Source organism: Ammospiza nelsoni, chromosome 29, assembly GCF_027579445.1.
Source record: "Ammospiza nelsoni isolate bAmmNel1 chromosome 29, bAmmNel1.pri, whole genome shotgun sequence".
Classification (NCBI taxonomy): Eukaryota; Metazoa; Chordata; class Aves; order Passeriformes; family Passerellidae; genus Ammospiza; species Ammospiza nelsoni.
In genome coordinates this window covers 2204359-2226474 of record NC_080661.1, presented here as the reverse complement: position 1 = coordinate 2226474, position 22116 = coordinate 2204359, and the positions used below count along the sequence as shown (strand labels likewise).

General features: G+C 54.2%; 1 protein-coding gene and 1 pseudogene across 1 annotated transcript; both read right to left on the bottom strand.

The window, feature by feature from the left end:
• Positions 1–20119, bottom strand: part of LOC132085208 (zinc finger protein 850-like) — a 418453-nt pseudogene extending 398334 nt beyond the window's left edge.
• Positions 7756–14940, bottom strand: LOC132085178 (serine/threonine-protein kinase pim-1-like). Its single transcript, XM_059490548.1, has 7 exons — positions 14917–14940; positions 10071–10640; positions 9897–9947; positions 9327–9693; positions 8541–8717; positions 8148–8301; positions 7756–7899 (listed from the first exon to the last, which is right to left on the bottom strand). Exons 1-6 carry the CDS (start codon positions 14938–14940, stop codon positions 8195–8197), a joined length of 1296 nt encoding a protein of 431 aa, XP_059346531.1. The 3' UTR covers positions 7756–7899; positions 8148–8194.
• Positions 20120–22116: the final 1997 nt, after the last annotated feature.

Sequence of the window (22116 nt, the reverse complement as noted above, 5' to 3'; positions counted from 1 at the left end):
AGAAAAGCTGAGAGTTGAAAACTCTATTAAAACTTAACCTGGAGGGTTCTGCAAAAAGAATAAAAATGTTTTCATAAAAAGAATAATAGCAAAAAGGAGGGGTAGGAGAACCTCTACTCTTTTTTGGATGCAGTGGAGAATATAGTAACAAAAGATAAGGAAAAGGCAGAGCTACTTTACCCCTAGTTTGTTACAATTTTCAATATTAGGAGAGGATATCCTCAGGACAAGTGTTCTCCTCAGCTGGTAAATGGGCACAGGGAGCAGAACAGCCCCTGGAATCCAGGAGGAAGCAGTGGGTGACCTGCTGAGCCACTCAGATGCTCACAGGTGAATGGGATCAGACAGGATCCATCCCAGGGGGATGAGGGAGCTGTGGATGAGCTCCCCAGGCTGCGCTCCATCATTTACCATCAGTGCTGGCTCAGCAGGGAGCTCCCAGAGGACTGGAGGTGCCAAGGTGAGCCCATCCCCAAGAAGGGCTGTAAGGAGGATCTGGGGACCTCCAGGCCTGTCAGCCTGACCTGGGTGCCCAGCAAGGTTATGGAACAGATCACCCTGAGTGCCATCACAGGGCACCCACAGGATGGCACTCACAGGAAACTCCCAGCTGATGGGAACAAACTTTCTGGCTGACTGTAGAGGCCAGGACAAACCTGGGTGGTTTCTGTGCCATCCCCCAGCCCTTGCTGGCCCCAGAGGCTGATGGCATTTGTGCTCCCTCAGGTTCATGTCCCCACACCAACAGCATGGGGGTGCTCCCCCTGCTCTGTGCAATGCAAACAGGGGCTGCTGAGCCAGTGCTGCCGTGTCTGTGCCTGCAAGGATGGGGCACCTGTGTGAGCTGGGGGAGAGGCCAGGGCTGCAGAGGGGGCATGTTGTTGGCAGTTCCATGAGGACGCTCTGGGACGCTGCATTGAGCTGTGCAGCACACTGGGGATGGATCAGTCCCTACTCTGCTGCTCCTTCCCGTCTGCCCCAGGGCCCTTGCAGAGCCCCAGCTGTTGCTGTCCTCAGCTGCCATGGCAACCCTCAGGACAAAGCGGTGCCAGGGCTGTTCCAGGTACAATTGCAGTGACACTCGTTGGTGCCACCAGGTTCCATGGCAACAGCCACAGGGACCGTTCCTTAGTTTGGTGCCATGGCAACCAATGCCCGGAGCTGTTGTGATGGTTGGTGGCCATGGAAAGCTGCCCTGGGCCCTTGCTCAGGGCTGGTGTCAGTGCCCAGAGCCAGAGGGGATCCCTTGCTGGGGGCTGTGCCATGGCCACCTGCCCTGTGCCGCGCTGGCCGCTCTGGCACCAGGAACCAGCAGCCACCGGCACTGCCAGGGCCAAAGGCCAGGTCAGCCAGACAGAAAGGGGCAGGGCTGGGCACTGTTTCCATGGCAACCGGCACTGGGGGGACACCTGGGTCACCTGGCCTGGCAGTTGCCATGGAAACCCCCGGCAGGGACTGAGGGCACAGCCCCTGGCACTGAGACACTGCTGGGCCGGGTGCTGAGCACAGGGCTGAGCACGCAGAGATGGTTTTGTTCTTGCTGAGCTGCAGCACAGCCAAGGCCTGTCCTGCCCCTCGTCCAGCCACGCTGGGGAGGGGCTGGGGCTGCGGGGGAGCTGGGCAGGGGACACAGCCAGGACAGGGGACCCCAACTGACCCCCGGCATAGCCCAGACCAGAGCACATCATGCTCAGGGTGTGAAGGGGGGAACAGGGAGGAAGGGGGGAATTTTGGAGTGAAGGCTTTTGACTTCCCAGGGAACACTTAGGCAAGAGGGGGCCCTGTTTCTCCAGTGAGCAGAGTCACTATCAAAGACACAGACACCAACTGAAGGAATTGTGTCATTTATATCATGCACAGCTGCAGAGATTTACAAAAGGATGAGCTCAGCAAAGCACATCATCATTAGCAAAGAATTACAAAAGAAGCTCAGCAATCCATCATAAGCCATCATTACATTTTGATGACCAATCCCTTGGTGAAACACGAGAGGTGTTTGTGGCAGACAAAGATTCTGGCTGGCTATCAAGGTACACCTTACAGACATCAGTAGTACTTTAGTGACACCGTTCTTCATTCTTTTTTCTCAATCTCATTCCAATTAGGAACAAGAAATCTGTTGTGCATGGAGCTGGCACTTTTTTAATTCCAGAATAATGCCCCCAGGCCCTTTGCTGTTCAGCATTACCATGCTGTCTGTGGCTCACAAGGCTTGGGGGGCCCTTTCCCCTCTGGCTGGAAGGGGCCGGGTCCCAGTCCCTGAGGGGCACCCAGGCTCCTGGATGGAATTCCTGTGCAAGTTCCTCAGTGTCACAGCAGCCTTCACATGAAGCCCCTTGGATCAGAGCATTTTCCAAAGGGGCCCTTGGGGCAAACAGGGAGATCTGGTCTGGCAGGATGTGTAAAACAGTATCCTGGCAGATCTACTTGTTCTCACACAGAATCCTTGGCTGCAGGGACACATTCCCATTGTTACTGCCCAGGTTTCAGGACTCAGAGTTGTCTTTCCTAGGAGCTGCTCCTTCAGCTGCCTTGGGAGGCCTTTTGGCCTCGGGACCCACACTCTGGCTCCATTATTAGGACTGCTGCACCCAAGCCCTTTATTTGCACAAACAGTGGTGATTGGAGCTGGATCTCCTTTTTTCACAATCATTCCGAAAAATGCAGTATCAATAATTGTGCTACCCTGTCACAGGGTTGACTAATCCAATCCTGGTCACTATTGTTTACAGAATTACTGCAATTTCTCCTGGATATTCTGCATCAATTCCTCCTTCCATGACAGGAACACTTTGCAAGGCCAAGCTCCAAGGGCGCAGTTACCAAAGCAAAGTGTCCTGGAGGAATCTGAATTCCTGTTTCAGTACTGATAGCTCTTATTTGCTTTGAATTTCTCCCAATGAATTCCAATGCATGAAGGCCCAGCCCTGCAGCCTCTGGGCTGGCCCTGCCAGGGGCTATCACAACCAGAACAATTTACCAGGCAGCCCAAGTCTCACTGCCCAGGGTTGGATTTGCAAATTGGGGGCAGCCGTGCACAGCCAGGGGGTTTCCATTTCCCCAGTGGGCCATTGTGAAGTGTGGAGAGAGTCCCTGTAAGATCTATGTGTTGGATAAGTGGGTCCCAGCTATTCTAATTGAGCTACAGCTGCAAAGTCCTTAGTTGGGCAGCAGCTGTAGCTTGTGCAGGCCACTGGGATAAAAGGGGTGGGCCGAGAGCCCAGGATGAGCCCCTGTGGAAGCCATGAGGAACTGCACAGCAGAGAAGAGCTACATGGTAGAAAACCAGCAAGAAGGTATGGACTTTAAGATGGGACTCCAGAAATATGAAATACAATAAGATAACAACAACAATTGGTGACCCCGACGTGATGGAGGTATGCAGCCTGAAGAGCTGTGGAAAATAGGATAGCCTGAGAGCTGTAGCAGCCTGAAGAGCTGTGGAAGATAGGTGTAGCAGCCTGAAGAGCTGTGGACTGTGGGAAGGGCAGCCTAGAACTGCAGAAAGAACATAGCTATTGAATCAAGGAGCTGTGGCAGCCAGGAGCTGTGAGAAATATGGCCTTTGAATCAAGAAGCTGTGTGTTGTACAGAGTCCCTGTAAGATCTATCTGTTGGATAAGTGGGTCCCAGCTATTCTAAATGAGCTACAGCTGCAAAGTCCTTAGTTGGGCAGCAGCTGTGGCTTGCAAAGATAACTGGGATAAAAGGGGTGGGCCGAGAGCCCAGGATGAGCCCCTGTGGAAGCCATGAGGAACTGCACAGCAGAGAAGAGCTACATGGTAGAAAACCAGCAAGAAGGTATGGACTTTAAGATGGGACTCCAGAAATATGAAATACAATAAGATAACAACAACAGTGAAGGGCATGGAGCACATCTGGGAGATGGGTTCTCCATGGGCAAAGGTTCCCATCTCCTCATCTTTCCAACTGCTCTTTTAACAACCCCTTCACCCTTTCAACCAATCCTGCAGCTTGTGCATAGTCTGGTACATGAAAAACCCTGCAGGCAAAATCACTATATTTTTCACAGGAACAGACAAAGCACTCTGCATCACAGTATCAGTACACCCTGTAAAAATAGCCAATTTCCTCGCTTCCTCCTTTTTCCATTGTATACAATCTCACAAAGTTGACCACTGACATTAGGGTCCTGGCCAATCCTGTTCTGTAGGGTATTTAGTGTTACATCCCTGAGGAGCCAAAGATACCAAATTAGTATTGTCAGCACTATTTCACATTATTATTATAAGTACATATTTATATATAAATACAGATATAGACATGTAGATATAGACATATATACATAAAAATCTATAAATATAAACATGAAGGTCTTATTATACTATAAATATGTATATAGTTATTTGTTATATTGATATTTCACTTGCACAAGTGCATCTGAGCTCAAGATTAAAACCTTCTTCTCCTGCTCCATGTGGGAGCATTCCAACAATAATTGTTCCTTCTGAAGGTGCTGTTTCCTATGTACTCTCAACAAATTCATCTTTGTCTACCCAAATCCACAAGGTCTTTTCCTTTTCCATTTGCAATTTTTGGATGCATTTGAAGCCATCCAGGGGTGCAGCCTCTTTTACCCGACTGCCCCACTGCTCACACAGGGCTCTGACCTCAGTCCACTCCAGAGCCAGGGAACTCCAGGGAAGGGCTTCCCAGCTGGGAATTTCTGATGGGACTGATTCCTCACATTTACACTGAACAAGTGACATTTTGTTGGGATCTGGCCAGACTGTGCCAGTTTTGTTTTACCAGTGGGCAGGGTCAGCACCAAAGACACAGACTCCAACTGAAGGAATCAGTGTCATTTCCTGCAGTTCAGAGCAGCAAAGAATCACAAAAGGAGCAGCTCAGCAATGCACCCAACCATCCCCACCAAAGATTGCAGCAGTGATTAACAAAGATCCAGCAGCATTTACCCTCAGCCTTTACCATCCCCCAGACCCACAGAGCAGCTGGGGAAGCTGTCACAGCCAAGGCTGCAGAGCCACTCCTGGGCACTGGGAATTCCTGCAGGTGCCTCCAGCTCCAGGAGAGGCTCCAACCCCGCTGGGAGAGGGCCCAGCTCTGACAGTGCTGAATGAACAAACTGACAGCACTGCTAGTGTGGCAACATCTGCTTTCATCCTCCTCTTGGGTCCCTCCCAAAGCCTGGCCACGGCCCCAGGAGGAACCAAGGGAGGTGACTTTGACCATAAAGCCTCAAATAAGGCCAGATGTCAGATTTCATGGCCTTGTCTGGATTCTAAATACACAAAGGTCAATACATGTCTCACTAATGAGTGGCTACATCTATCACAGTGCTAAAGACCATGCATATTTCATTAGGGAGCAGATACAAAGATAACCTTTGCTTGGAAGGTTCATCCAGAAGCCACCTTTGGCTCAGGGCCTGCTGTCCAGGCCTCACTCAGGGCTGGTGTCCAGGCCTTGGCATTCAGGGACGTGGTTTAGTGCTGGGCTTCGCATTGCTGGGTGAGCGGCTGCACTGGGTGAGCTCAGAGGGCTTTTCCAACAGAAAGGATTCTGTGATTCCATGATTCTATCCACTGCATTCAGCAGGGGCTATTTGAGAAGCATTACTTTGCTCCAAAAGTTCTCTCTTGCCCAGCTCCTGTGGCCTGAGGCTTCAGCTCCTGGTGCTGAGCTGCTCATGCTGAACGAGACGACTCAGAGAGAAGAACACAGTCCATGCGATTCCTTCTGGGACACGGAGAGGGGAGGCTGTGCAAACAGGAGCATTGTTTGCTGTGGCCTCCTCTCTGCCCTTCACGCCTTTCAGCGCTTTGAACCAGCCAAGAGCTTTCTCCAAGAGTGCAATGGAGCAGCTGTTCCTGCTCCCGGGCCTGGCTCTCTCCAGTCTCTGCCCTTGCCTGGTTCTGTCCCTTGTGCTGTGCCCTCTGTTCCCCCAGGGCTCGCTGGCTGCTGCCCAGGACTGTGGCACTGGCACAGATCCAGTGTTCCAGAGCCTCCTTTCTGTGCCCTTGGAGCTGCCTGGGCACAGCAGCCTTTTCAATCTGGAAGCTCCCCATGCACAGGGAGTGCCCAGCTCCGTTCCTTGCACAGCCTCCAGGAGCCCAGGCCTGCCATCTCCAGTCTCTGCTGGCACTGGGGGCTCCCAGGTGCCTCAGGCTGCTGTGACACCGCTGCACACGGGAGGGAAGAGGGGCAGGGGCTGTGCTCAAAGTCAGCTCCATCTGCTGCTGCTGCTGCTGTGGGGTCATTTGTGCAGCCCTGGCCCAGAGTCAGGGATCAGATCCTGCCAGTCTCTTCCAGCCCTGGCTGCTCAGAGTTTGGGCCTTGGAGGCTCAGGTGGCCAAAGGCAGCTGCTGCTGGTGCCTCTGTGTGCCCGTGTTCAGCAGTGCTGCTCCATCAGTCTGTGCCCAGCAACGGGGAAAAGCCTCAGCCCTACAGGGCCAGGAGCTGCCGGGCTCTGCCTGAGCAGCTCAGCCAGCAGGAAGGGAGCTGCTCCACACAGGAACCAGGAGCAAACGACACTCATTTTATAGCACATGTTTTCTATTGAAAGGAAAAAAAAGGAAAAAGTAATCAAAAACTATATAAAATGTGAAAGATAAAAAAAAAACCCAAGTGTGCAGTGAAAAATCATCTCAAACTTTGAATTAAGAGGCAACTGATCTTTTGAAAGAGAACTCAGTTATTTACTTTGTAAATGTGCTGATGGCATGGATCCATCTTACTGACCTCAGCAGTCTTTTTAAAAAGTTTTTGGGGATTGTTTCCAATATTGTTATTTTAAATTGTGGTCGAGGCAAGAGGAAATTGCTTTGTGCCCTTCCAGCTCCAAGCAGGACTGGAAATGGAAACTCTTTCAAAGCCCAAATCCTTTACAAGACAACCTTCCTTCTCAGCCTGGGAATGAGCTGCACATTCCCATTGAAACTTTCAGGGATTTCTTAGAGTCACAAAGTCCCACTGACAGCTTTTTGCTCTGGTGTGGAAGTGCAGAAGGGCAATTCTCCATCCACCAGCTCCAGATTGCACTGCCTCAGGAGCACGGCCCACTCACCAGCTTTGGCCCACTTGTGGCACTTCTAGAGGAGGAAGAAAGTGCAATTGCACAATTCCAGCCAATCAAGAAGGACGAATGGGACAGACAAAACACCCTGTACAGATCCAGGCATTCAGCTGGACTGTGGAGAGTTTGGGTCCTTGCCAATTGGATGTGTGTCCCCAGCTGCAATCTCTGGGCCTGCAGCAGAGTCTCACTCACCTGCCAAAGCAGAAAGCTCAGGCGCTGTGCTCGCAACAGGCTCGTCTGATGCAGAGCTGTCAGAGCAATGTGAGGGCAGAGCCAGCCCAGCTGGGCCCAGGGCTGAGCCCAGCAGAGCCCTGGCAGAGCCCAGAGCAGCCTCAGCACCCGCAGAGCCCGGCTGCAAGGGGAGAAAGCAGAAAGTGCCCATCAGCTGAGGGCTCCTGTGCCCTTGTGCCAAGGCCTGCGGTGCCCAGGACATGCTGGCCGTGCCCAGAGCTGCCCATCCCTGCTGCCTTTGGCAGCAGAGCAGGAGGGCAGGACACGTGCCCAGCCTGCAGCCAGCCAGGGCACATCCAGCCCTCAGCAGCTGCCCAGAGCCAAAAAGCAGCTGGGCAGCTGACTGAAGAATTCATTGCGTCTGTCCCAGCAAAGGGGGAACCTTTGGTGCCCAGCTGTGCCATGCCCAGATCTGGGAGCAACCCCCTGCCTGTAGACTCACCTGCAAATTGGACCTGGAGCCTGGCTTTGAAGAAGGTGCCAGAATCCAAGTCCATCATCTTCAGCTGGCCAGGCCAAGGAAGAGATTATCATCCTTGAGGTTGTCCTTGGTGTCTCCAGCACCAGCCCCATTTGGAACAGCTTCTCCAGGGGCTCCTTCTCCTTCCCTGGGGTCAGACCAGGCTGTCAGGGCTCTGCCTAGGGCCCCAGCCATCCATGGACCAGGATGGGATGGATCCCAAACAAAACCAGGGGGATGGTGGCAACCAGTGCTTGTCACACCGGGTCTCCAGCTCAGCTCCAGCCCAAGAGCTGCGTGTTCCCTTCTGCTGACCCCTGCTCAGAGCTACAGGCAGGACAAAACCAGCCTGGTTTGCTTTGCCACTGATTGCCAAGAGATGCGTGGAGCTGGTACCTGCTAGGTCCCTGGATCCAACTGTGCACGTGGATTTCTTCAGTCTTCTAGGGCAGGGAAACACCCTTCACCCAAGGATGACAGAAAAGCTCTTCTAAGGATGGCCTGTCCAAGGGTTGCATGGACAAACACCTCTTAATAACATCTTGGCACTCTGGGGAGAGAAACCAGAAACCACCAGTCAGTTGGAGAAGTTGCCCTCCTGTTCCCATGCCCAGGTCATGCTGGGTGTGACCAGAGCTGGGCCTAAACTTCCCCATGGATGCTCTGTTTGGAGGACAGCAGGAGAGCAGGACATGTGCCTGCTCAGCAGCTGCCAGAGTGGTTTGCCCATGAGCCCGCTGCTGTCTCCCAGCACTGGTATTCCCCCCGTGCCCAGAGATGAGGATCCACCTCGAGAGAGCCATCGTGGGAACAAGATCCGCCCCCGGATGATCTCCTGGCCCCTCCGGAACGGGTGCTTCCCCATGACCAGGTGGCACAGCAGGAGGCCCAGGGACCAGATCGTGGCTGCCTCGCCGTGGTAGCGTTGGTGCTGGATCCACTCTGGTGGGCTGTAGGACAGGGTTCCTGTGGAACACAGACACAGCTCAGCAGGGGGCTGCTGCTGCTCCCAGAGCCCGGCCCCAGCATCCCTGGGCATGTGGGGGCTGCCCCAGAGGCACACGGGGTGAGCGCTGCCCTCTCGCCAGCACTTGGGACTTGTGCACAAACTCGCAGCTGGAAAAGAAGCCACTGGACTGGAAGAGGGCAGCACAATCCTTGGGAAAGCTCAACCATGACACACAAAGGAAAAACCCACCCAGTAGTGGAGAAAACCCACTCTCCTCCCCACCTGCATGGCCCCCAAAAATGTTAATAAGCCAAGGTGAACAAGGAGAGCGGAGCAGTCCAGCCCTTTCTTGCCTGCACACCAAACCATCCGGGAAATGGGGTCAGACCCCCCCCTCTGCTGCCCCCATGGGGGTTTGTGTCAGGCTGGCTGCCCCAGCTCCAGCCCCAGGGCACAGTGGGTGCTGAAGGCTGTCAGCAGTGCTGGGAGCTGGCCGCCCTCACACCCCACCCAAATCAACTCGGCTCTAGCATCAATCCCATCCCAGCTGCAATAGAGGGAAGCCCCAGTGCTGCACCCAGGCTGGGCCACGAGATGCCCAGGAGCACCCCCCTGCGAGGGCTCACCTGCAAATTGGGTGTAGGCTGTGTCTTGGAGGAAGGCGCCACAGCCAAAGTCGATCAGTTTCAGCTGCCTGTTGGCCAGGTCGAGCAGGACATTCTCGGGCTTAATGTCCCGGTGCAGGACCCCGCAGCTGGTGCAGTGCCGCACGGCCTCCAGCACCTGGCGGAACAGCTCCCGCGCCTCCTCCTCCGGCAGGAACCCCCGCTCCGCCAGGAAACCCGAGAGCTCCTGGCACCGCTCAGGACGCTCCAGCACCAGCAGGAAGCTGTCGGGGAGCTCAAGCCACTCCAGGAGCTGAATGACACCGCCACAGCCACCGGACACCTTGGCCAGCAGCACGATCTCCAGGGGTGCGCTGGTGCCGTCGGGCTGCGGGAGGAGCACGACGCCGTCAGTGGGGCCGAGGCCGTGCGGGGCTCTGGGAGCCCTCAGCCAGCCCAGGATGCTCTGCATGCCCCGCTCAACCCACGCCCGCTCTCCCCGCAGAGCTCACGGCGGCTCCCACCGTGCCGGGCCCCGGCTCCTCGCCGCCCGGCACGGCCCGGCTGCTGCCGCTGGCTCCGCTCACTCACCAGCTCGCCCCAGTGCCGGATGCGATCCCTCGGCACGCGTTTGATGGCCACCTGCGAGCGAGGGAGAGCAGCGGGGTGAGCTCGCCGCCCGTCCCGCCGCGCCCCGACCTTCTCCTCCTCCTCCCTCCTCCTCCACCCCCTCCTCCTGCGCCCGCCGCCGGCCCCGCCGCTCACCGGGGCGCCGTCCGAGAGCCGCGTGGCTGCGAAGACGCTGCCGAAGCCACCGCGTCCCAGCAGCGATCCCAGCCGGTACCGCTCCTGCAGGGCCTCCTGCGCCGTCCCTGCGGGCGGGACGCGGCTGTCAGCGCTCGGCCCGGGGCCAGCAACGATCCCCGAGCGCCCCTCACCCGCCCCGGGCCCGGCATCCCCACCCGCCCAGGGCCCCGGCGGCTCGGGGCCGGAGGCTGCACTTCCGAGCGGCGGAGCTCGGGCCGGGGAAGCCGCAGCGGAAGCGGCGGGAGCGGCCGCGCCGCGTGTGTGCTCCGCGGGCCCCGGGAGGAGCAGGGGCCGGGGCCGGGACCGGGGTCGGGACCGGACCCTGCGTCGGGTCCGGGGCCGGGCTCGGGCCAGGCGGAGCCGAAGGGCGGCGATGCCGTCCCCGCCCCAGGCACTGATGCCCGCCCAGCAGCGCCACCGCCAGCACGGCCAGAGCCAGGCGGAGGCGAGACCGCGGCGGGACGGCCGGGGCCGGGCACGGGGCAGCCCCGCCCGGGGCCGGGGGCGGGCCGGGGGCATGGCCCTGCCCTGCAGGGGAGAGGGAGGCAGGGAGAGGAGAGGGACGCCGGGCAAGGGACCCTGAGAGAAGGGTGCCCGACAGCGGGAAAGAGAGAGAAAGAGAAATAAAGAGACAAAGAGACAGAGAAAGAAAAATAGGGGAAAGCGTGTTTTAAATTATCTGTTTTGCTGCTCTCGCCGCTGCTGCTGCCGCCGCTGCTGCCGCCGCTGCTGCTGCTGCCGCTGCCGCTGCTGCAACTGAAGCACCGGGCCCGTTCGTCCCCGTGTCCGTTCCCTGCTCGCCCCACGAGCCCCACGTTCGAGCCCCGCGCGCCCCGGGGACAGCCCCTCCGTCTGTCCAAACACGGGAACTTTGCAGCCTTGAGCCCGGATGCAGAGCCCTGACTCCTGCACGCTGGCACAGCGATCCCCTCGCTCGCTGCTGTGCATTGTCCTTGCTGAGGGTCAAACACTGTCGGGCCACCTTCCCTTGGGGAAGGATTCCTACCTGACCCAAGCACTGCACTTACATCTCCAGTGTTGCTTTCCTGTAAAAACAGGGGAAGGAAAACTGTGTGTGGCTCATGGTATTTTAGAGTGTCTAAAAATCACTAAGTCAGTGATCCTAGAGGTGAGGTGCATCTGGAATTACTGGGATGCAACATAGAAAAGGGGAGCATAGAAATAAATAGAGGAAAACACCTTGGATTGTTTATTTTATTTCACATCTGGAAAGCTGTTTCAGTTTTCCAGGAGTCTTCTCCTGTCTGCTCTTCCCAAAAATCTCTCATGGAGAACAAGGTTGAGCTTCTGTCACAAGATTTTCCATCAGGAAATTATGCCACTGGTGAAATTTTCATTGTGACTGTTTGTGCTGGTTTAGGGCAAATTTTGGGAGGAAACCTCCTAAAGGGGTCTGTCTAAAAAGCAAGTTCAAGCGGCCCCTCCCCCTACTAGTTCAGGAAAAGACTTCCCTTGAGAAAAGTGAAAAAAGATCCCAGTTTTTTTAATGAGTAAAGTATTCACAAGCACAAAAAATGAATAATATTAAATAAACCTCTGACAGTGCTGAAGAGATGGCAAATTCAGGAAGTCCTTTTTGTGGGTTGTAGTTGGCTCACTCGGTCTCTTCTAAGTCCCTCTGGTGCTGGAATGCAGTGTCCCAGAGCTCGGGGGGCCACAGGTGTGAGCTGCTGCCGGTGTTTATCTGGGTTTTCAGTCCAGAGCAGGTGTAAACAGTTCCAAGAAAAAGGAAAGTCACAGTCCAAAGAAACTTCTCTGCCTAAGCTAGCTAGAACCAAATTGCTAGACCTAGGCTGTCAAGACACCGGGAAATTTCCAAATCTAGGCACTGGCGGTCCCAGCAAACACTAGATATGGATGGTGCTAGAGTCAGAACCTGGAAATTTCCAAAATTTTAGATTTCTGTGCCAGTAAATCACTGGACTTGGGCTGTGCCGGCACCAGGAAATTTCCAAATCTGGGTACTGGGGCAGCAAACACAAGATGTGGGAGGTGCCAGATGCAGTAGCAGGAAGTTGCCAGGTTTTGGATTTCTGTGCCAGCAAATTGCTGTACTTGGGCTGTTCCAGAATAGGGAAATTTTTGGATCAAGGGACTGGCAGTGCCAGCAAACCCCACATTTCAGGAAGGATTGGATCTGGACCCTTCCCTTCCCTTCCCTTCCCTTCCCTTCCCTTCCCTTCCCTTCCCTTCCCTTCCCTTCCCTTCCCTTCCCTTCCCTTCCCTTCCCTTCCCTTCCCTTCCCTTCCCTCCCTCAACAAGGTGCCAGAGGGGCTGGACAGCAGCCAGGCAGGAAGGGACCTGCAGGGACTGATGGACAGCAGGTTGGACATGAGCCAGCAGTGTGCCCAGGTGGGCAAGCAGGCCAGTGGCTCCTGGCCTGGATCAGGAATGGTGTGGCCAGCAGGACCAGGGCAGGGATTGTTCCCCTGTGCCCAGCACTGCTTGGGCAGCACCTCAAGTGCTGTTTGCAGTTCTGGTGCCCCCAATTTAGGACATGGAAGAGCTGGAGCGTGTCCAGAGAAGGGCAACAAGGCTGGTGATGGGTCTGGAGCACAAGTCCTGTGAGGAGTCGCTGAGGGAGCTGAGGTTGTTTATCCTGGAGAAGAGGAGGTTCAGGGGAGACAAGGCAGTGTCAGGGCACAAGTTGGACTTGATGATCTCCATGGCCTGTTCCACCCTTGCTGATTCTGGGATTCTTTGAAAGAACCCTTGGAGCAGTTGCAGGAGGAGCCCTGGGCCTCCTCTTCAGAAGCTCCAGCAGCCCAGGTCCCTCAGCTTCTCCTGCTAGCCCCAAAGCCCATCCTGTCAGTCCTGCAGAGCCTCTGCAGCTCCTCCTCACTGCCCAGAACAGGGAGCCCCAGAGCCAGACACAGCAGCCCAGATGTGCCCCCCTGGCCTGGGGTGCTGCTGGCAAGGGAGCAGCACCAGGCACTGCAGGAGCCTGCAGACAATTCCTGCAGCACTTGCAGGATGATCCTGCTGCCCAAGGGACGTTCCCATGGTGCCAAGTCAGGAACTGCAATGGAGAGTGGGGCCAGAGAGGAAAGGGCAAGAAGGAATGGGCTGTTTGCAGGGGAGGGAACAGGAGTGGGCAATCGGAAGACATTTGTATCAGGAAGAGTAAAGAAAGCAAAGGTGAAGCCAAGGAAATGCTCAGGACAGTTTGGGGGTGGCTGCCAGGCAGCCCTGGCTCTGAGCAACAGCGTCTGCAGTGGGACAGGAAACTCCCAGCTGATGGGAACAAACTTTCTGGCTGACTGCAGAGGCCAGGACAAAGCTGAGTGGTTTCCCTGGTGTCCCCCAGCCCTTGCTGGCCCCAGGGGCTGATGGCATTTGTGCTCCCTCAGGTTCATGTCCCCACAGCAACAGCATGGGAGTGCTCCCCCTGCTCTGTTCAATGCAAACAGGGGCTGCTGAGCCAGTGCTGCCGTGTCTGTGCCTGCAAGGATGGGGCACCTGTGTGAGCTGGGGGAGAGGCCAGGGTTTCAGAGGGGGGCTGTTGTTGGCAGCTCCATCAGGATGCTCTGGGACGCTGCCCTGGGCTGTGCAGTGCACTGGGGATGGATCAGCCCCTGCTCTGCTGCTCCTTCCCATCTGCCCCCGGGTCCCTGCAGAGCCCCAGCCATGCTGTTTGCCCCCAGCCTGCCCACGGCCAGCCTGGGCTGCTCACGGGGGTTTTCTGTGCTGAGAATCGGCCTGGGTGTGTTCTTGGGAGAGCCTGGGCAAGGAGCGTGGAGCCCCCAGGGCCAGGGCTGAGGCGTCAGTGCTGCCCCAGCAGTGCCCATGGCCTGTCTCTGCTGCAGCCCCGGCACTGCCGCCCCCAGGGCTATGCCCAGCCATGAGAGCACTCAGGTCCTACAGCAATACTAGGGCCACCAGGGCAGCCAAGGGAATCTAGATAGCCCTGACAGCTTTTGTCTGGGAGGTACCATTGGAAAACCATATAAAGAATTTTGGAGGCAGATTCTCAATTTTGGCCAATGATGGCTGGACTTGAAAGTGTTTTTTTCAATGGGAAGAAAAGAACGGGTCCCCAGTGTTTTGAAGGCACATGAGGGGTGGCCCTCAAGAGGCCAAGGGCAGCCAGAGCTATCTGTCCTGGCAGGTTTCATATGGGAATAATCCTTGGATATAATCAGATTTGAGGGAGGAATCCCAATTTCAGCCTTGAACCCCTGGAGGAGAAGGACAGTTCTTTCCCACAGGAAGGAATGCACAGAACTCCAGGGTTTCAGGGGATGATAAGAAGCAACTCTCAACATGCCAAGGCCAGCGGGACCAGTCAAGCAGCCCCCAGGAGGCCCAGCCACCCAGACCTGTTCCATGTTCCTGGATCCTTGGGGCCCTGCAGCATCAAAATTGCCCCTTGGTTCCATGAGGCCCTGTAGGATCACCACAGATCTTTGTTTCCATGAGGCCCAGTGATATAACAATGGTCTCCTTGGCTCTGCAATGGCACAATGGCCCCTTGCTTTCCATGAGGCCTTGCAGTGTCCAAATGGTTTCCTTCTTGCCATGGGACTGCACAAGGCCACAATGGCCCCTTGCTTCCATGAGGTCACAGTGTCTCCAAATGGCCCCTTGGTTCTATTGGGTTCCGTGGGATCACAGTGGCCCCTTGGCTCCAGCAGGCCTGGATGTGTTACACTGGCCCCTTGTTTCCATGGGGACCCACAGTGTCCCAATGGCCCATTGATTCCATGAGGTTGTTAGTGTCACAATGATCTCCTTGGTTCTGGGGCCCTGCTGTGGCTGCTGTGTAACAATGGACCTGTGGTACCAGGAGGTTCCATAGTGTCACCATGGTCCCTTTGGTTCCACAAGGCCTTGCTATGCCACAATGGCCGCTTGGATCCATGAGGTTCTGTACTGTCAACAATGATCTCCTTGGTTCCGCAGTGTCACAATGGATCCTTGGTTCCATGAGGAGCCTGGCCTCCCACAGCCCCTCACAGCTCCCCATGGCCCCTCATGGCCCCTCACAGCCCCTCATGGCCCCTCACAGCCCCTCATGGCTCCCTCACAGCTCCCCATGGCCCCTCACAGCCCCTCATGGCTCCTTCACAGCTTCCCATGGCCCCTCACAGCCCCTCATGGCTCACTCACAGTTCCCCATGGCCCCTCACAGACTCTTACAGAACCTCTCAGCTCCTTGCAGCCCCTCATGGCCCTTCACAGCCCCTCATGACTCCCTCACAGTTCCCCATGGTCCCTCACAGCTCCCCATGGCCCCTCACAGCCTCCCACAGCTCATGGCTCCCTCACAGTTCCCCAAGACCCCTCACAGCCCCTCACTGTGGATGCTCTGGAAGAGAGAGAGAGAAACAGCAAGTGTTTCTCACAGCAGCATGTGAGAATTTTTAGGGTGTTGTAGGGATGTGATAACTTGTTAAGTATAAACAATCTGCAGGTGGTATTCTTCTACTTTGTCTTTCTGTTCTTCTCAAGGACAGTGTAATGTATTTTTGTTAACCAGCCAATCAAATAGAATAAATCATCTCACGCTATAAAAACCACAAGGTTCTCTTGAATAAAACCTTCTTTCACTCTCTCTACAAACTGCCTCCCGCCTGTTCCTGTGTCATTCTCGACTCAAGAGTGACACCTCACAGCCCCTCATGGCCCCTCACAACCCCTCACAGTTCCCCATGGCCCCTCATGGTCCCTCACAGCCCCTCACGCCCCCTCACAGCCCCAGACGCGGGGCGCCTCCCAGAGAAGGAGGGGTCGGGCCCTGCTTGTTCTCCCTTCATTTCATTCCCTTCATTACAGCGACAAGTAAAGAAAGGCTGAAATGGAGCCTTTCCCCAGCGTTTCCCTCGGGGTTAACTGCGGGCTGAAGCTCTGTGCTGGCCCCGGCCCCAGCGCCACCATCCCTGCAGCCGCCAGGCCTTTGCTGTCCCCCCGTGTCCATTCCCTGTCCCCGAGTCCCGCCCGGCTCTGGCAGCAGCAGCAGCCGCAGCGCAGGGGGCGCCGGCCCGGCCCAGCCGGGGCTCCCGGCCAGGAGCAGCAGCAGCGCCGGCCCCTTCCCGCCTGCTCCTGCCTCGGCTCCCAAGGGCTTTTTCCAGCTCAGTTCTGGAGCACAGCAACCAGCACCCACACACAGCCCTGACTGCTCAGGGCCCGCCTGTGCTGCCCCGAGCCAGACCTCAGAGGAAGAAAGGACCGGGTTCCAGAGCTGTTTACAGCACTGTTTTACTCACCCTGAGGTGGCAGCAGGAGGCTGCTGGTGCCTTTGCCTTGGGAATTGGGGATCATGGCTGCTCTTGGCCCTCTTCTGCTTGCCACCTGAATTTTATCCATGAAACTGCAAGTGCCGCTTTCAGTTGGTGCTACCCACGGTGCTTTCCTGACAGTGAAGTCAGTATTTTTGTCACAGGCATAAAGATCAACAGATACTGGAATGCTCACCAACCTCAGGCTCTAAGGTGAGGGGAATTAAAGCCTCACAGGCCACATTTGCAGTGCTCATACACAGCCCTGTTGCTGGCACTGATGAAATAGAATAAGCTGACAGAGGCCATCACAAAAATTGCCTCTGCAGTGTGGAATTAAACTAAAAAATCCACCAGGAGAAACAGAAACCAGAACTTCTCGACTCGCTTCATGGCTCCTTCCCAGCAGCAGGAAACAGAGATGCCCAGAGGTGTTTTGCAGTGCTGCTGCCCCCAGTTTACAGCCAGGCTTGTATTCCCTAACAATTCCTGGTACCACCTCCTGTTTTCTTAGCCTGGAACAGTAACAATGAAAACCTCACCAATGGCACAACTCCCCAGTCCATCAGCAAAAGAAAGGACAAGTTGTCAAGTTCTCCAAACCTTTGTCCTGCTTTGCTGCAAGAGTTCTGCTGCAGGCACAGTGTGGAAAGCCAGGAGAAGCCGCAGTTGGTGGCACATCTTGTGGCAGGAGCTCGACCTCATTCTCCAGGAAATGTTTTTGAAAAGAGCAGACAGGATTACAGAGAAGATTCCTGGGAAACTGAATCAGCTTTCTAGAAGTGAAATGAAAATGGAAAGAAATAATGTGAAATGTTTTCCTCAATTTATTTCTGTGCTCCCCTTTTCCATCTTACACTACTTCTCCATGCCATTAATTCCAAATGCATCTCACCTCTAAGATCAATGACTTAGCAAGTTTTAGACACTCTAAAATACCATGAGCTGCCCAGTTTGCATTCCCCTGTTTTTGTTGGAAAGCAACGCTGGAGACACAAGTGCAGCGCTTGGAAGCCTGCAGGCAAGGAATGTGCCCCCGCAGTGTGTGACGCTCAGCAGGGACAATGCTTAGCAATCCTGCAGGCAGGGAATGTGCCCCGGCAGTGTGTGACCCTCAGCAGGGACAATGCTCAGCAATCCTGCAGGCAGGGAATGTGCCCCGGCAGTGTGTGACCCTCAGCAGGGACAATGCTCAGCAATGCTGCAGGCAGGGAATGTGCCCCGGCAGTGTGTGACCCTCAGCAGGGACAATGCTCAGCAGCGTTGCTGTGCTCGGTCTCCATGGAACCAGGAGCAGCTGCTGAGCTCAGAAGCCATTGCAGCCCGCGCCCTGCTCCAGAGCCCCTTGGCAGGGTGGGCTCCTGCCCTGGCTCTGTGTGCCAGGAGCAGGCAGCGCTGGGTGCAGGGAGCCCAGGGAGGGCACAGAGATGCTGGGTGAGAAATGCTGGGGCACAGCGAGATGGGCGAGTGCAGCCGGCCAGGGCAGAGGAGCAAGCACGCACAGGGGCACAGCCTGCAGGACACATGGCCAAGGGGAGAAAACAAAAAACTTCTCAGGGGGGTGGAGAACAAACTTTTAGTTACAAACTTAAGAGAATGAAGTACTTGGGAAATCTTAAACAGCATTGAATTACAGTAAATCACTTGACAAAGCACTGACTTCGCAAACTCTAACCTGTCCAACTTCAAGTTATGCAGATTTTGAGAAGAGGATGTCAGGAGAAGAGAGAGAGGGAGAGAGAGATCCACAGTCAGTCTTGGATCTCAGCTGCTGTGAGCTCTGGAGCCGTGGGACGTTTCAGTGTCACATCTGTGTCACAGCCTGACCTGCTCTGGTCCCTCGCTCACGTGGGGTTTTCGGGGTGCCAGGGGCTTGGCAGCCACTTTGAGGCTGGGCCAGAGGCTGCAGTGGCTGGGGTGGGGCAGTGACCACCCCACCTATGCAGAACTCTCCCTGCCCCCAAACACACACTGGAGATGTCTGGGGCTGTTCATCATTTCTCTGCTCTCCAGCACCGAGGCAACAGACTCTGGATACAGCTCTGAGATCATGCCCAAGGCAACCACCCCTGGCAATGGGGCTCCATGGAGCTGCTCTCAGGAACGCCCCTAAGAGCTGGAGAGTGCCCCAAAACTGCCTCAGAAATGTGAGATACCTCAAAATCTCTTCAGGAATGTAGATTATTAAAAAATTCACTCAGTAATGGGCTCCCCCTCCCTTCATCATCCCCAAACTTTGGCTGTCTCATTCCAGACCCCAACCCACCTCCCCATTCCCAACCTCAACACATCCCACCCCTCCTGGACATCATGGCCACCTTCCCAAGCCATATTTCCCCCATTTTCCACCTCCCAAACTCCATCCCACCCATCCTGCCCTGCCTAATCCCCATCTCAACCCTCCTGATTTGAAGCTCACTTTGCTCAATCCCCTTCCAACCCCATTACACACCAAAGAGCTGTGGAATCGAGGAATTTTGGAGTGGGATTGAGTAGTTTTCAGTGGCATTAAGATGACAGATTGAATCCTCTTGTCTCTTTCAGTGCCAAGAAAGGGAAACAAGTACACCAAATAACCCTAAAACCCCCAAATTCTCCCAGTTATCTCCCTGAATCCCAGATTCCCCTGAAACACAAGTAAAAATGAGGTTTTAGATGCCCTTGATGAATTTATTGATTTTTACCCCAATTTTCTCTGTTTTAAAGGGATGAAGATGAATCCAAAAATTAGGGCCAAAACAAAAGAATAACCAGCCCAGTGTCTTCCCAACATGGATCACAGGGAATGTGGATCGCCAGAGCTCTGACCAACATGGGTCCTCCCATGGGGGATGAAGCTGGAGCAGTGCATGAAGCTCCTCCTGCAGCTGGGGCACTCACAGGGCTGCCCTTACCGATGACTCTTTTGGTGTCAGGTAAAGAACGAGCGCTGTGAGAAGCTCTTCCCACACTGGGGACACTCGTAGGACCTCTCCCCGATGTGGATGCGCCGGTGCCTGATAAGGGTCAAGTTGTGCTTGAAGCCCTTCCCACAGTCAGGACAGCAGGAGGGCCTCTGCTCTGTGTGAATCTGCTGGTGCAGGAGGAGATCAGAGCTGGTCTGAAACCTCTTCGGACACTGGGGACACTCATAAGGCCTCTCCCCAGTGTGGATGCGTTGGTGGGTGACGAGGGCAGAGCTGCAGCTGAAGCCCTTCCCACATTCCCCACACTTGTAGGGCCATTCCCCGGTGTGGATCATCTGGTGGCTAATCAGGTCGGAGCTCCGTCTGAAGCTCTTCCCACGCTCCAAGCTGTTGCAGAATGGCTCTCAAGTTCAAACTTCCTTTAGGTCCCTGTTCGGGCAGCCATTTGTTGCAGAATGAGGCCTTTGTCGGGGATGAGCCATTTGTCGGTGAGGGGAGACTCGGGCACTCAATATGAGTGATAAGCAAGTTCCGTTTATTGAAGAGAGCATCAGACACTTATACAGCACATAATAAGCTTATGAATATTCTGTAAGCCAAGCGATCTATTGGTTAAACTATACCATCAACTCTTCCTCATTCTTTTGGGCCTACAGTCTCTATTTCCCACGTCTCTCTGTCCACTTGTTATCATACCCAGCTAGGCCTAAGGACACGCTATCTTGCAGGTGCAAAACTCAAACTAGCTGTGTTCGGTACTTTCGCAGCTCCTGGTCGGCTAACAAGCGAATGTCTACGTGACCTCTGTCATGTAGCCATTTCTCTACACTTACCAGTGAGCATTTTCAGTTCTGCCACCCATGTTTAGAGCAAGTTTTCTGTGACTCACTGCACCAGGTCAGTCCAAAGAAGAGCATTAGGAAGTATCCAGCTGTATTTTCTCTTCTTCCTTCTGTACATGCTGCTTTTTTGAGCACTCTGGCTTTCTGAGCTCCCTCACATGTCTTGATCCTTTTCTGGATAACCAGAGGAATATCGGGATTAAATCCTGTCTCAGCTCTGAGGTCTGGCTTTTGAAGAGCCCCAGTCATCCTCTCCTACTCATCTCATCCTGGTCTTGGTGGAAATATTACGCCTTCATGGGATTGTTATTCAGCTTTGGGGCATTCTGGCACTGCTGTTCAGTGAAAGATTTTGAGACTTTGAAAGGTTTCCTGGTGTGGCAATGAAAATCCTCAATCCTAATACTTGATGGGGTGTGCAGTTGCCTGAGTTGTGAAGCCTCCTGAAAAACATTGTTTGTTCTTTTCTCTTTGACTTTTCCTTGACTGTTTTCATCAACAGATCAGGAGGTTTGGGGATATCTTTTCAAAGGGAATTTCAATTAATCTCCTGTCTGGCATTTCAAAGGGGAACAGTGGTTTGGTTTTTTTAACCAGCACCTGCTTACCATCCAATTAGCTAACTGCCTTTAATTAACTATAATACATTCCAGGAGAGCAAAATAACAAGGGACCAAAATCAAGTGGTGATGACTCTGTGACTGAACCTGGACTTCCCCTTTCCAAGGTGCAGGATTCTGGGTAACCCTTTGCTGGCCACTTTGAGCTCTGCCATGCAGTGCCTTGGGTTTCTGGGGAGGGAAAAGCATCCAGTCCCTCACCTCCAGGTTCACATCTGCAAATCCAGAGGCCAGTGGATATTTCTGTCCATGGGATTTGCATACTGCATGCCCCATAGGATTCTGGTTGTGAGCTTTCCTCAAAAACATGGTGAGATGAGGTGTGCAGGACTCATTTCTTCAGAAGGGCAGGAGAAACCTCTCAAGGCCTCCCCTAAAGGGCCTCCTTACCCAGCAGTCTGACACAAATTTGCTTCTGAAGAGCTTTGTAATTTGTCCTTATTATGTTCTATGTGTGATTTAATGAAAGCCTTTTTCTCTACTGTAATTGAGCTCTTAATCTCATCTGAAAAGCAGAGCACAATCCCTTCAGATATGGTGTTTGAGTAACAGCCTGTTTGTGTTTCCTCTGCTGTGGTACTGCTCATGGAGCTGCTCACTCCTGATTTAAGAACAGAAAATAAACAGATTTCTCTGAGTCAAAAATACCTCAGTGATGGCACATAGAGTAGGTTTGAATGAAAACCTCTTTTTTCTATTGGGCAAGAGATCTTCCAAGCAAGATCTTTCCTGGTTCTGCAAAGAATATGAAGGAGTGAGTTTTCCTTAGTGAGCCCCTGAGGCTTCATGCAGGTGATGCTCAGAAAATGGCACATGGGCATGGCAGCTGTCAGCAAAACAATTGGCTCTGGGCAGGTAAAAGTTGGCAGGAGATAAGAGTGGAAAGTCAAAACAACAGAATGCCGAAAAACTTGTAAGAGGATTAACGACTTCAGTGAAAATCCCTCATCTTAAAGCTTCAAAACACATTTTTACAAAAATCCACAAAGGTGTCCTGATTTTGATCAGTCTGATCTTCCTAAATAGCATTTTTCAATCAGAATTAGGAGTTGAGAGACACTAAAGGAGGCTCAGCAGAGGATTTTTCATTGTGACCTTAGTATATCTTTTTTACTGTGCTGTAGTTTGGAAGGAGGCCCCAAGCTCCAGCTGCAGCCTGGGGAGATCCTGTTGACCTAAACACTCCCCAAAGCTGCTGTGGGACTGACCCAGAACCAGAATCTGTATGGAACTGGGTAAAATACTTCCCACTAGAAAACACTTGCAGCTTGATGGTGATCCACAGTTCCCAGTTCAGACCACAGGCAGTGCCAGTAGTCACCAGTTTGCTGCCTGCTCTGTGCAGAGCTGGTGGCTGTGAGTGGCAGAGCTGTGGGGTGACAGGCTGGTGGCTTTTT